This window comes from Scyliorhinus torazame, chromosome 9 (assembly GCF_047496885.1).
Source record: "Scyliorhinus torazame isolate Kashiwa2021f chromosome 9, sScyTor2.1, whole genome shotgun sequence".
Lineage (NCBI taxonomy): Eukaryota > Metazoa > Chordata > Chondrichthyes > Carcharhiniformes > Scyliorhinidae > Scyliorhinus > Scyliorhinus torazame.
The window spans coordinates 48,100,928-48,116,199 of record NC_092715.1 but is presented as its reverse complement, the minus strand read 5'-3'; the positions used below and the strand labels follow the sequence as shown (position 1 = coordinate 48,116,199).

At 46.1% G+C, this 15,272-nt stretch overlaps 1 protein-coding gene across 3 annotated transcripts in view; it reads right to left on the bottom strand.

Moving 5' to 3' along the window:
- The window catches only part of LOC140429171 (protein WWC2-like), a 334,080-nt gene that overhangs the window by 44,937 nt on the left and 273,871 nt on the right, over positions 1 to 15,272 (bottom strand). For all 3 annotated transcript variants that reach the window (XM_072515837.1, XM_072515838.1, XM_072515839.1), the window contains exon 11: positions 13,335 to 14,008. In XM_072515837.1, coding sequence (XP_072371938.1) covers positions 13,335 to 14,008 — 674 coding nt within the window. The remainder of the gene's footprint in view (positions 1 to 13,334; positions 14,009 to 15,272) is intronic.

The following is a 15,272-nucleotide window of genomic DNA, read 5'->3' as shown; positions in this document are numbered from 1 at the left end:
TCCTTCTTGAACTGAAGAGATTTGTAAGAAGTCTTACAACACCAGGTTAAAGTCCAATAGGTTTGTTTCAAATCACTAGCTTTCGGAGCACTGCTCCTGCCTCAGGTGAGGAAGGAGGAAGATTCACCTGAGGATGGAGCAGTTCTCCGAAAGTTAGTGATTTGAAACAAACCTGTTGGACTTTAACCTAGTGTTGTAAGTCTTCTTACTGTGCTCACCCCAGTCCAACACCGCATCTCCACATCATGAAGAGATTTGAGAATGTGACAGAATATGCAGGTGTTTTAAGGCAGGATCCTTCCCCTTTGCTAAACTGCTGGAATTTGTGAGCTCAGTATAACATTGTAACAATTTTGTTTTTTGTCTTGACTGAATAGTACCAAATCGCAGGAAAATAAGTTGTGAAGAGGACATATGGAGGCTACAAAGGGACACAGATAGGTCAAGTGAGTGGGCAAAGATTTGGCAAATGAAGTACAATGTGGGAAAATGTGGAATTGTCCGTTTTGGTAGGAAGAATAAAAAAGCAGCAGATTATCTAAATGGTGAGAGTTGGCAGAGCTCTGAGATGCTGAGGGATCTGGATGTCCTAGCGCATGAATCACAAAACGTTAGTATTTAGGTACAGCAAGTAATTAGGAAAGCTCGTCAAATGTTATCGCTTATTGTGAGGGGAATTGATTACAAAAGTAGGGAGGCTATGTTTCAGTGAAAACACATCTGGAGTACTGGTCTCCTCGTTTAAAGCAGGACGTAAATGCATTAGACACAGTTCAGAGAAGACTTGTCAGACTAATACCTGAAATGGGCGGGTTGTCTTATGAGGGAAGATTGGACAGGTGGAGTTTGTATGCACTGGAGTTTAGAAGAGGTGACTTGAAACCTATAAGATTTTGATGGGTATTGACAGGGTGGATGTGGAGAGGATGTTTCCTCTTGTGGGAGAATCTAGAACTAGGGGTCACTCTTTAAAAATAAGGGGTCGCTCATTTAAGACAGAGATGAGGGTTGCGAGTCTCTGGAACTCTCTTCCTCAAAAGGTGGTGGAAGCAGAGTCTTTGAATATTTTCAAGGCAGAGCTGGATAGATTCTTGATTAACAAGGGGATGAAAGGTTGTCGGGATACGCAGGAATGTGGAGTTGATGTTACAATCAGATCAGCCGTGATTTAATTGAATGGCAGAGCAGGCTTGAGGGGCTGAGTGGCCTATTCCTGCTCCTATTTCACATGTTTGTATGTTCATATGAATATTTGGCAGCATGTATTCACAGTGCTTATAAATTGCGAAGAGACAGAAATATTTCAATAAAATGCTTGTGAGCGAGATATTCCGAGCAACCTACAGGCTAAGTGATGTGTGGGATCCATGGAATCCACAAACTAAGAGCATCTTGCATTAACTGATTTAGAAAGCAGGGAGAGTTGGCGGTGTGTTGGGTAAACTGATGTGTGCATGCCATTGGGCTCTGCGCATGCGCGGCCCAGTGCGCACGTACAGACAGGTATCGGTGGCCATTTTGGATTGGAGACAGTGCAAGTAGAACACATGAATTGAAACTAGGCACATTCTGACTTTCTAACTGCTTAATAAATGAAAGATATAAACTTAAAAACACCAAGTGGGACTCACTCGTAAGAACATTTTTTGGGTGCATTGGCCCCTGAATATGTTGTTCTCTAATAAGAAAAGAAAAAACTCGCAATCAAAAAAAAGGATCATTCCCACTGGTTACTAAGAAATCAATTGGAGATTTAGAAGATATCTTTATCTGGGGTGTGCTGAGAATGGGAAACTTGCTACCACAAGGAGTAGTTGTGGCGAATAGTATAGATGTATTTAAAGGAAAGCTCGGAAAGGAAGAAAGGTTAGAGCATTTGATGGTAAATTTAATTGAAGAAGGAATGGGGGCGGCTCAAGCAGGGAATAAATGATCCCATAGTCTGGTTGGGCTGCATTTTCTATGTACTCCTATGTAAGTGACTGGCCACCCAAATCCCCTTCCTGGCCTCCATATGCTAGCATACATTTGTCAACGGTGCCCTCTCCTCAGACACCATCTTCCTCCTGTTCACAACAGCACAAACATCATCAATCCCACTATCCGAGTAACCTATCCACCCATCTCCAACCTGCCCTTTCATCTCCTAGGCCTTTGAGCGTATTGTCCCTCCTGGATCTAGGCTGTCTCTCTTGTGATTATTCCATGTTTGTATCTAATCAGGTTTCCACATCATTCTCAGCAACAAAATAGCCCGAAACCCAGTTACAGTCAGTGCTGTCAAACTGCTTGCCCTTACATCCAGTCTTAGATTGACCCTAATTTCCTGCAGATTAGCATCTGAAAGATCAAAGCATTATTTTTGAAGCCTGTCACAAAATTAGCACCCGAGCCACTTACTCCATTCTCCTCAGCACCTCTGTCTCAAACAAAATCAAACTGTTTGCAAATTTGCCATCGTATTTAACACTGAGCTGAGCTTCAGAACGTGTATCCTCTCCATCACATAGACGGTTTACTTACACCACCTTAGCATAACTCATCTCTGTCCCTATCTCAACCCATCTGCTGATGAATTATTGCTCCATGTCTATATCAATGTCTTTTACAATGCTCTCCTGTTGGGATCATTGCTGGTCTATGCCTCTTTTATTAAGTTTAAACATAAGTACGGGCGGCACGGTGGCGCAGTGGTTAGCACTGCTGCCTACGGCTCTGAGGACCCGGGTTCGATCCCGGGTCACTGTCTGTGTGGAGTTTGCACATTTCCCCCGTGTCTGCGTGGGTTTCACCCCCACAATCGAAAGATGTGCAGGTTAGGTGGATTAGCCATGCTAAATTGCCCCTTAATTGGAAAACAATAATTGGGTACTCTTAAATTTATTTTAAAAAAAGTTTAAACATAAGTTTTCAATTAATCTGCACAAACTGCTATTCAAACATGTCTCGGCTGATATTATAACAGAAATCCAACCCCTGTCAACCATTCTGATCTGCTTTTTTAATAGCAATTTGCTTTAAAAGCTCAAACGTTAACCATTTGACTCTGGCAATGAACATTTGAAATTCATTTCAGACAGCTTGCAGCATTCTCATCTTATATCTTCAAGAGAAATATCTAACTGTGCATCCATAAATCTACTTTGTTTGGCTTGTTGCAACCAACGCACCAAATTAGCAACTGACACAGCGACAGCTGAGTACATGGCCATGACTCTCTGTCGCATCCCATGTGATAGTTTGTAAAACAAATTGCACGTAGTGCAAGCCAGGTTTTTAACATTTCACATTTGCTTCAATTTTCTAGCATTTTAACTGATCTGTTCACAGAAAGCAAAAGAAAACCTTGCATTTATAGTGTTTTTCACAACCACAAGTTGTCCAAACGAACCTTGCAGTCAATGAAGAACACTTTGAAGTGTAATCACTGATGTAATGTAGGAAACGCAGCGATCAATATGCGCACAGCAAACTCCAACAGATAGCAGTGAGATATGGCCAGATAATCTGTGATGTTGATTTAGACAGTAACTCTGGTAAATCAATCACCGGGGAATTACCAACAAATTCTCCAATTCTTTGGTTTGTTCAAGAGGACAGGTGCGGATACATCTCCAGTTTAACACTGATTGTGAGTTCTCAAAAAGTCTGATTGTCATGGGGAATGTTTCGCACACACGCACAGGGCATTGGATGTCAGATTGGATGGATGACTGATCTTTCCTTCATTTTTTTTGTGAACTTTTTACTGCCACTAGATAGATAACATAGAACATACAGGGCAGAAGGAGGCCATTCGGCCCATCGAGTCTGCACCGACCCACTAACCCCTCCTAACCTTTTTGGTCATTAAGGGCAATTTATCATGGCCAATCCACCTAACTTGCATGTCTTTAGACTGTGGGAGGAAACCGGAGCACCTGGAGGAAACCCATGCAGTCACAGGGCGAACATGCAGACTCCGCACAGACAGCGACCCACGGGGAATCGAACCTGGGACCCTGGCGCTGTGAAGACGCAGTGCTATCCACTTGTGCTACCGTGCTGCTCTGACTTGAATCTGACTTGTCGTGAATAACCTTTCGCCTTTTTTTGTTCCGGCCCCAAGCACCATAATGTTTCCCTGAGTCAGCTGAGGTGGCACTTTTATTTTTGGGTTGGCATTCAGGCTGCTTCACTTCCATTAAATAGTGCCCATAGTCTCAGAACAAGGGGCTGGCCATTTAGAACTGAGATGAGGAGAAATTTTGATTAAGTTTGAAACATCCCCCCCCACCGCACTAATTTTTGTGTGTGTGTGAGTGGAGAAGGTGGAATATGTCAGATCTCGCAGCTCGTACTTCGGGTCAGGAAAGTGGTAGACTTAATTCTGCTCCTTCTAAGGAAGAGACTGTTTTATTACCCTCGTGGTTCACAGAGTTCCTTCAATTTGGATCTGAAGCTCACCAGAAAGCCAAACCACTTTGACACCTTGGTGAACCCTATCAGGGAAAGGGTTCCGCCTAGTAGGTGGACACACCTGCCAACAATATTAGGAGCATTCAGAGATTTAGGTCAACCTGGGATACCTTCAGGAGGAAGCCAATTCCTTTTTAGTTTCTCATTAACTTCTCATATTACAACTAGTCGCTTGATAGTACAGATCTTGAATGTTGCTGAAAGTTTAGAATTGCTGTCAAACATTTTCATCTTTCACCCATCAGTACAGAAGCAAGAATACCAAATTGCAAAGGGAACAACAATTTACACTGCATGAGAAAAGGGTTTCTGATCGGTTGTCAAGTTGGCTCTGGTTGGTCAAGGCTTTGACATGGCAAATGTACCAGGGAGCGAATGCCCCATGTTTTTACTTTTCCAGAAAGCTGCAATGCCGGGATGTATTTTGCCTGTAGTGGACAGGTTCGTGCTTAGAGCAAACGGAAGTGAGCTACATTGTGAGCCTGCCTAATAAAGGTATTTTGATTGTTAGCATAATTCGTAGCACATTCGGAATTGATAAGCAAGGCAGATCCTGTTCTGAGTTTTGCAAGCAGTGGTTATTTAGTACTCTGCCAATTGTGAATACTGGAAGGGCATGTTGTTTGATACCATCCGCCTGTCATTGGGACACATGGGGCAATTTAGCGTGGCCAATTCACCTAGCCTGCACATCTTTGAGTTGTGGGGGCAAAACCCACGCAAACACAGGGAGAATGTGCAAACTCCACACAGACAATGTCCCAGAGCTGGGATCGAACCTGGACCTCAGCGCCACCGCGCTGCCCCGTGGGTTGCATTCTTAAAAATCACGGCTTTAATTGGAACAACCTTAAGTGAATCATGGGTTCCCATTGGGATCAATACTAAAGCTGGCAATAGGTTCCTTTGTACATTTCATGCCCAGAAAGATCAATGTGCAAATTGAACTGCTGTAGAGTACTGTGCATTAATAGCTGGAATAACTCAAATAAAATAAATCACTGATCATAACAGAAATCTAATTAGATAATACTCAAACACCCAAACAAGCCCAGAACAGCACAGAGTCTTTGTCTCTTTCACAACACTCCTGAAACTCAGCTCAACATTTTGCTTGCTTTTTGGCCCATGGAAGGAGGTGGGGCAGAGGTGGTGGTCATTGGGCCAAAAGGGATCAACGGATATGTGGGGAAGGTGGGAACGGGCTATTGAGTTGGATGATCAGCGATGAGCACAGAGAATGGTGGAGCAGGTTCGGAGGGCCGAATGGCCTACTCCTCCAATGTTCTATGTTTCACAAAAGTGAAGGAATCCTTCACTCAGTAAGTGAAATGCTCAGATCTATTGTAGCAACCTGTCACAGATAACATAGGGTGTAATGGAATACCACCTTTGTGTGTTTTGGGCAGCCCGTCCATTCATGGAAATAGTGAACCTTGAAGATCAATCCCATCATACACAACATAACAAAATTTGTTACTCTTACACAAGCCTAATGGTTTTGTAACTTGTTTTTAAGTTGTGTGGTCATGCTTTAAAAACATTTTTTTTTAAGAGTATCCAATTAATTTTTTTTTCAATTAAGGGACAAATTTAGTGTGGCCAATTCACCTACCCTGCACATCTTTGGGTTGTGGGGGTGAGACCCACGCAGATACAGGGGGAATATGCAAACTCCACACAGACAATGACCCAGGGCCAGGATCGAACCTGGATCCTCGGCGGCGTCAGGCAGCAGTACTAACCACTGTGTCATCGTGCCGACCCAGTGCAGCCATGCTTGGCAGTGGGTCCAAAGGATAGGAGATTGGATCTGTCTTTAAGAGAATGTACATGTTGTCAACATAATTCACACTTCCTGAGGAAGACAATATCAATCCCTTTGTGCGGCTTGCAAATATGTGTGTCTGGGTTGACCTTGCGGTCTTGCAATGCCACCAGATATTCACTTTGTTGTTCCCTTTGAAATTTGGCATTCTTGCATCAGTCCTGATAAGTGCAAGACAAAAGGATTCAAGGCATGCCTATTTTTTCAGCAATATTCAAGTTCTTATTTTAGAATTGCTACGAGGATGCCGACATTCTGATAACAATTCCAAAAATTCAGAATGGAAACCCTTGATAAAGAATGTCCTGAACGTGCATCTGACATGCTTTGAACTGGCCCTGTGCAAAGATGTCACTCAAACATCATAAAAGGCGGAGAGTCCTGTTAACAGCATCTGGAATATAGTGCACATTGAGTTTTACTTTGCAGTCATTGTACTCTGTCTTTCCTTCATTTTTCATGAGGTTCCTAGCTAACACTGGGGCTGAATTCTCCTGTACCTTCCCCAGACGTAAAAATTGGATAGCCCATTTTATTTTGCGTACAAGGTTGCGATTCATGGCCTGTACAGGCTCTTTCAGATTGGGGTAGAATTTGGGTACCCACCTCATCTGCATGATTTTGATGCTAACAGGTGTGCCTGCAGTGCTTGATGTCTGCTCTGGAATGCTGTTGACAGTCTCTGCACTCAGCAGCAGGTCCCAGCAGCATTCTTTGAAGATCCCATGGTACAGCCAGCCCATTCTTTTAAAAGGCAGGCCATTTTCTTAAAGGAAAGTGGCAGAAAAGGATTGCTGCAATGTAAGTTGTTACACCAGGACAGTGTGATCCTTAATGATAGATGCGGCACTGGAAATGTTAGTTGTGTTCGTGGGCAGGAAGCGAAAGGTTATGGTTCAGAGGCGCTACACTAGTGCATCACAGCTAAACCTGATTCTGTCCTCACACAATGCTCAGTACACCCAGTTTCCAGCAAGAGTCAACGGTTGTCAAAGGGAACAATGAGATCACTTCTCCGACAAAGATCTGAGATAAAAATGCCAATTTTAGAACACAGAACATAGAACATTACAGCGTAGTACAGGCCCTTCGGCCCTCGATGTTGCGCCGACCTGTGAAACCACTCTAAAGCCCATCTACACTATTCCCTTATCGTCAATGTCTATCAAATGACCATTTGAATGCCCTTAGTGTTAGCGAGTCCACTACTGTTGCAACAGGGCATTCCACGCCCTTACTACTCTCTGAGTAAAGAACCTACCTCTGACATCTGTCCTATATCTATTTAGCTAGCCGAACATGTTTCCCTCAAATTATGGCTTTCATTCTAATTTTAGATCTCCTATAGTGTACAAATCACGTTGAGTACTGTGGTCTATGCACTTTTCCACATGTTTCAGTGATTGATTAAAAAAAAACAGTTTTTGAAGGAAGAAAATGTTGTCTTTTTTTGGCATGGAAAATTCATGTTATCATCGGGCTTTTCTGTTTCCGGAAAATAGTTTGTTTAATAGTTTATTAATCCTCTGCTATTTTCGCCAACTCCAGCGTCATGCCACCACCAAACACATCTTCCCTTCACTCCCTCTGTCAGCATTCCGCAGAGACCGTTCGCTCCGAGACAATCTAGTCCACTCCTCCACCATACCCAATACCTCTCCCATCACCCATGGCACTCATGCAATTGCAGAAGGTGTAACACCTACCCCTTTACCTCTTCCATGCTTAATATCCCAGGCCCAAAACACTCATTCCAGGTAAAGCAGCATTTCACTTGCATCTCTTCCAATTTGGTCTACTGCATTCGCTGCTCACAATGTGGTCTCCTCTACATCGGAGAGACCAAACGCAGACTGGGTGATCGCTTTGCTGAGCATAGAACATAGAACATTACAGCGCAGTACAGGCCCTTCGGCCCTCGATGTTGCACCGACCTGTAAAACCACTCTAAAGCCCATCTACACTATTCCCTTATCGTCCATATGTCTATCCAATGACCATTTGAATAGCCTTAGTGTTGGCGAGTCCACTACTGTTGCAGGCAGGGCATTCCACGCCCTTCCTACTCTCTGAGTAAAGAACCTACCTCTGACATCTGTCCTATATCTATCTCCCCTCAATTTAAAGCTATGTCACCTCGTGCTAGACATCACCATCCGAGGAAAAAGGCTCTCACTGTCCACCCTATCTAATCCTCTGATCATCTTGTATGCCTCTTAATCTTCTTCTCTCTAATGAAAACAGCCTCAAGTCCCTCAGCCTTCTCTCATAAGGGTCGAAATTCTCCGGAAACGGCGCAATGTCTGCCGACTAGCGCCCAAAACGGCGCAAATCAGTCGGGCATCGCGCCGCCCCAAAGGTGCGGAATGCACCGCATCTTTGGGGGCCGAGCCCCAACCTTAAGGGGCTAGGCCCGCGCCGGACGAATTTCCACCCCGCCAGCTGGCGGAAAAGGCCTTTGGTGCCCCGCCAGCTGGCACGCAAATGACATCTCCGGGCGGCGCATGCGCGGGAGCGTCAGCGGCCGCTGACGGCATTCCCGCGCATGCGCAGTGGAGGGAGTCTCTTCCGCCTCCGCCATGGTGGAGACTGTGGCGAAGGCGGAAGGGAAAGAGTGCTCCCACGGCACAGGCCCGCCCGTGGATCGGTGGGCCCCGATCGCGGGCAAGGCCACCGTGGGGGCACCCCCCGGGGCCAGATCGCCCAGCGCCCCCCCCAGGACCCCGGAGCCCGCCGCGCCGCCTTGTCCCGCCGGTAAGGTAGGTGGTTTAATCTACGCCGGCGGGACAGGCATTTTAGCGGCGGGACTTCGGCCCATCCGGGCCGGAGAATCGCGGGGGGGGGGGGGGGGGCTGCCAATCGGCGCGGCGCGTTTCCCGCCCCCGCTGAATATCCGGTGGTGGAGAATTCGGCAACCGGTGGGGGCGGGATTCACGCCAGCCTCCGGCGATTCTCCGACCCGGCGGGGGTTCGGAAAATCTCGCCCAAGATCTTCCCTCCATACCAGGCAACATTCTGGTAAATCTTCTCTGCACCCTTTCCAATGCTTCCACATCCTTCCTATAATGCGGTGACCAGAATTGCACGCAATACTCCAAATGCGGCCGCACCAGAGTTTTGTAGAGCTGCAACATGACCTCATGGCTCCGAAACTCAATTCCTCTACCAATAAAAGCTAACACATCGTACGCCTTCTTAACAACCCTCTCAACCTGGGTGGCAACTTTCAGGGATCTATGTACATGGACACCGAGATCTCTCTGCTCACCCACACTACCAAGAATCTTACCATTAGCCCAGTACTCTGTCTTTCCTGTTATTCTTCCAAAATGAATCACCTCACACTTTTCTGCATTAAACTCCATTTGCCACCTCTCAGCCCAGCGCTGCAGCTTGTCTATGTCTCTCTGTAACTTGTAACATCCTTCCGCACTGTCCACAACTCCATCGACTTTAGTGTCATCTTCAAATTTACTCACCCATCCTTCTACGCCCCCGTCCAGGTCATTTATAAAAATTACAAACAGCAGTGGCCCCAAAACAGATCCTTGTGGTACACCACTCGTAATTGGACTCCAGTCTGAACATTTCCCATCAACTACCACCCTTTGTCTTCTTCCAGCTAGTCAATTTCTGATCCAAACTGCTAAATCACCCTGAATCCCATGCCTTCGTATTTTCTGCAGTAGCCTACCGTGCGGAACCTTATCAAACGCTTTACTGAAATCCATATGCACCACATCAACTGCTTTACCCTCATCCACCTGTTTGGTCACCTTCTCAAAGAACTCAATCAGGTTTGTGAGGAACGACCTACCCTTCACCAAACCGTGTTGACTATCTCTAATCAAATTATTCCCTTCCAGATGATTATACATCCTATCTCTTATAAACCTTTCCAAGACTTTGCCCACAACAGAAGTAAGGCTCACTGGTCTATAGTTACCGGGGTTGTCTCTACTCCCCTTCTTGAACAAGGGGACAACATTTGCTATCCTCCAGTCTTCTGGCACTATTCCTGTAGACAAAGATGACTTAAAGATCAAAGCCAAAGACTCAGCAATCTCCTCCCTAGCTTCCCAGAGAATCCTAGGATAAATCCCATCCGGCTCAGGGGACTTATCTATTTTCACACTTTCCAGAATTGCTAACACCTCCTCCTTATGAACCTCAAGCCCTTCTAGTCTAGTAGCCTGAATCTCAGTATTCTCCTCAACAACATTGTCTTATTCCTGTGTGAATACTGACAAAAAATATTCATTTAGCACGTCTCCTATCTCCTCAGACTCCATGCACAACTTCCCACTACTGTCCTTGACTGGCCCTACTCTTACCCGAGTCATTCTTTTATTCCTGACATATCTATAGAAAGCTTTAGGGTTATCCTTGATCCTATCTGCCAAAGACTTCTCATATCCCCTCCTGGCTCTTCTTAGCTCTCTCTTTAGGTCCTTCCTAGCTAACTTGTAACTCTCGAGCACCCTAACTGAACCTTCATGTCTCATCTTCACATAAGCCTCCTTCTTCCTCTTGACAAGTATTTCGACTGCCTTAGTAAACCACGGTTCCCTTGCTTGACCACTTCCTCCCTGCCTGATAGGTACATACCTATCAAGGACACGCAGTAGCTGTTCCTTGAACAAGCTCCACATTTCCATTGTACCCATCCCCTGCAGTTTTCCTCTCCATCCGATGCATCCTAAGTCTTGCCTCATCGCATCATAATTGCCTTTCCCCCAGAAAGAACTCTTGCCCTGTGGTATATCCCTTTCCATCACTAAAGTAAACGTAATCGAATTGTGGTCACTATCACCAAAGTGCTCACCTACCTCCAAATCTAACACCTGTCCTGGTTCATTATCCAGTACCAAATCCAATATGGCCTCGCCTCTCGTTGGCCTATCTACATACTGTGTCAGGAAACCCTCCTGCACACATTGGACAAAAACGGACCCATCTAAAGTACTCGAACTATAGCGTTTCCAGTCAATATTTGGAAAGTTGAAGTCCCCCATAACAACTACCCTGTTACTTTCGCTCCTATCCAGAATCATCTTTGCAATCCTTTCCTCTACATTTCTGGAACTTTTTGGAGTCCTATAGAAAACCCCTAACAGGGTGACCTCTCCTTTTCTGTTTCTAACCTCAGCGCATACTACCTCAGTAGACGAGTCCTCATCACCGTCCTTTCTGCCACCGTAATGCTGTCCTTGACTAATAATGCCACCCCTCCCCCTCTTTTACCACTTTCCCTGAGCTTACTGAAATATCTAAACCCCGGCACCTGCAACAACCATTCCTGTCCATGCTCTATCCATGTCTCCGAAATGGCCACAACATCGAAGTCCCAGGTACCAACCCATGCCGCACGTTCACCCATCTTATTCCGGATGCTCCTGGCATTGAAGAAGACACACTTTAAACCACCTTCCTGCCTGCCGGTACATTCCTGCAACTTTGAAACCTTACTCATGACCTCACTACTGTCAACCTCCTGTATACTGGAACTACAATTCAGGTTCCCAATCCCCTCCTGAACTAGTTTAAACCCTCCCGAAGAGCATTAGCAAATTCCCCCCCCCCCGGATATTGGTACCCCTCTGGTCCAGGTGTAGACCATCCCGTTTGTAGAGTCCCACTGACCCCAGAATGAGCCCCAATTATCCAGAAATCTGAAACCCTCCCTCCTGCACCATCCCTGTAGACATGTGTTCAACTCCTCTCTCTCCCTATTCCTCGTCTCGCTAGCACGTGGCACGGATAACAACCCAGAGATAATAACTCTGTCCTAGATCTAAGTTTCCACCCTAGCTCCCTGAATTCCTGCCTTACATCCCTATCCCTTTTCCTACTTATGTCGTTGGTACCTACGTGGACCACGACTTGAGGCTGCTCTCCCTCCCCCTTAAGGATCCCGAAAACACGATCCGAGACATCACGGACCCTGGCACCTGGGAGGCAACACACCAACTGTGAGTCTCTCTCGTTCCCAAAGAATCTCCTATCTATTCCCCTAACTATGGAGTCTCCAATGACTAATGCTCTACTCCTCTCCCCCTTCCCTTCTGAGCAACAGGGACAGACTCTGTGCCAGAGACCTGTACCCCATGGCTTACCCCTGGTAAGTCCCTCCCCCAACAGTATCCAAAGCGGTATACTTGTTACTAAGGGGAACGACCACAGGGGATCCCTGTACTGACTGCTTCCTCCCAGCCCCTCTCACCATCACCCATCTGCCGTCACTTGATAACAGCTCCTCCACAAACCACCTTCAAGTTACGGTGACCACAATGCATGTATGCAAATTTCCCCCGCAACAGCCAATCATCAGCTCCGCTGTACTGCCCTCTGCTGGATGCTTGCCTTCACTTGAACAGCTAAGGTCTCTTGCACAGGTACACCTTCAAGTTACGGTGACCACAATGAACGTATGCAAATGTCCCCCGCAACAGCCAATCAGCAGCTCCGCTGTACTGCCCTCTGCTGTTTTAGCCCCCTTATCAGCACTGCTGTCTTATTTGAGGTCAATTAACTCAACAGGCATGGTGGCACAGTGGTTAGCCCTGCTGCCTCATGCCACTGAGGACCCGGGTTCGATCCCAGCCCCGGGTCAATGTCTGTGTGGAGTTTGCACATCCTCCTCATGTCTGCGTGGGTCTCACCCCCACAAAATGAAATGAAATGAAAATCGCTTATTGTCACAAGTAGGCTTCAAATGAAGTTACTGTGAAAAGCCCCTAGTCGCCACATTCCGGCGCCTGTTCGGGGAGGCTGTTACGGGAATTGAACAGTGCTGCTGGCCTGCCTTCAAAGCCAGCGATTTAGCCCTGTGCTAAACAGCCCCTAAAATGTGCAGGGTAGGTGGATTGGCAACGCTAAATTGCCCCTTAATTGGAATTTAAAAAAAAAACTAACTCAACAGAGATCAATGATTGAACTTGAGATCTTCCTAGACTTAGGGTCTGGTAGCACTTATGGTCGCTCTTCACGGAGCAAACATCCAAGCCGAGCACTATAATCTTATCACTGAATGATGGGACTCCCTTACCTGCAATGCCTTCATTTAAGGTGGAAAGAGGAACTGCCAATTCGTCATTAAGGCCTTTAGTCTCATTCAGATATTGTCCAGTTCTGCTTCGAATCCCTGACACGATGTTCAGGTAGGGTGTTTGTGTTCTGCTGGTCTGCTCAGGTTCCAGCAACATTTGGCTGCCATCGAAGCTGAGATTTGCAAAACCGCGGTGCAACTCACAGTCTTCAAAGTCCGTCGTGAGGTGATGCAAAGGGGACTCTTGTGCCGAAGACAAAAAAGCTGCATCCGAGACCAGCGGCGAGCTGGGCGGGGACAAGGAAGAAAGCGAAGATCTGGACGACAACGAGGTTACTGATTTGGGGGGCTCAACTATAGATTTCACAGCATGTCCTGAAGCAGATGAGCCGGTAGAGTCCTCATAGCGTGGCTCTTTGTGAGATTTTATCACCTCGTTTTCGTGGATGGTGGTTATGGGCCCCGAGGGACTGTAGCCGGCTTTCTCTTGCAGCATGAAGTCCAGCTTGTACTGGTAGTCCAGGTCAGGTGTTTGATCTGACTGGTTGTAATAAAGCTCAGTGGAACTGAGCGAGTTTAGAGATCCCCTGCTGGAAGTGTTGAGGGACCCCCGGCTTGACGTCAGTGACCCCAGACTGCTTCCAGACGAGACGGACAATGTGCTTGCTGAAAGGCTGAAAACGAGTGAGATACATTAAGTGAGAAAGGCTTTCATAATGGCGTTTTGACAAAGGCATAACCATGGCAACTCAGCTTTAATAATGAGTTGCTTATTAATAGTACTGACTCAGGGCTGCTTTGTATTTCTCATGAGTACCGGTGAGGAAAGAGTTAATGTTTTGCGTACGATTTTGCAGGCGGGTGAGCGCATTATCACAAGGCATATATATTTCCAACTTTCAAATTTTACAGTATGATTTAGGGACATGCGTGTGTAATTAAATAATTCTAATCTACGAAAAATGCTGATTGGTGTGAACCTGCCCCTAAAGGTACAGCATTGAGTTATTATTGCAGTGCAGATTAACATCCAACTGTGAACGTTATCCAGAAACCATTTCAAACTTCCAGCATCAAATTAAAGCTACAGTCTACAATTTGTAATTTAAAGCGTAATTCAAATGATCGGATTACCTAAAATTGCTTCAGAATTTACTGTGTAACATACGTTGCGTGACTAAATTTAGAGTGGGTTTTCCAGCAAGGAAAGAGGCCCTTCGGCCCATCGCGTCCATGTCGACCATCAAGCAGCTACCTTTTCTAATCACATTTCCCAGCACTTGGTCCGTAGCCTTGTATGCTGTGGCATTTCAAATGCTGATCTAAATACTTGTAAAAGTTCCTTCATCAGGTGAGTCACCTGATGAAGGAGCTATGCTCCGAAAGCTAGTGATTCCAAATAAACCTGTTGGGCTTTAACCTGGTGTTGCAAGACTTCTTACTGTGCCCAACAAAGTCCAACGCCGGCACCTCCACACCTATCTTAAAGGTTGTGAGGTTTCCCACCTCTACCACCCTTTCAGAGAGTGAGTTCCAGATTCCACCCTCCCTCTGGGTGAAAAAGATTTTCCTCACATCTCCTCTAAACCCCTTGTCCGTTACCTTCAATCCAAGCCCCCTGATTATTGACCCCTCCGCTAAGGGGAAACGCACCTTCCTATGCACCCTATCTATGTCCCTCATAATTTTATGCATCTCAATCAAGTCTCCCCTCTGCCTTCTCTGCTCCAGGGAAAACAACTCCAGCCTATCCAGCCTCGCTTGATAGCTGAAACGATTCAGCCCAGGCAACATCCTGGTGAATCTCCTCTGCATCCTCTCCAGTGCAATCACTTCCTTCCGATAGTGTGATGACCAGAACTACACACAGTACTCCAGCTGGGGCCTAACCAGTGTTTTATACAGCTCCATCATAATCTCCCTGCTCTTAAATGCTAT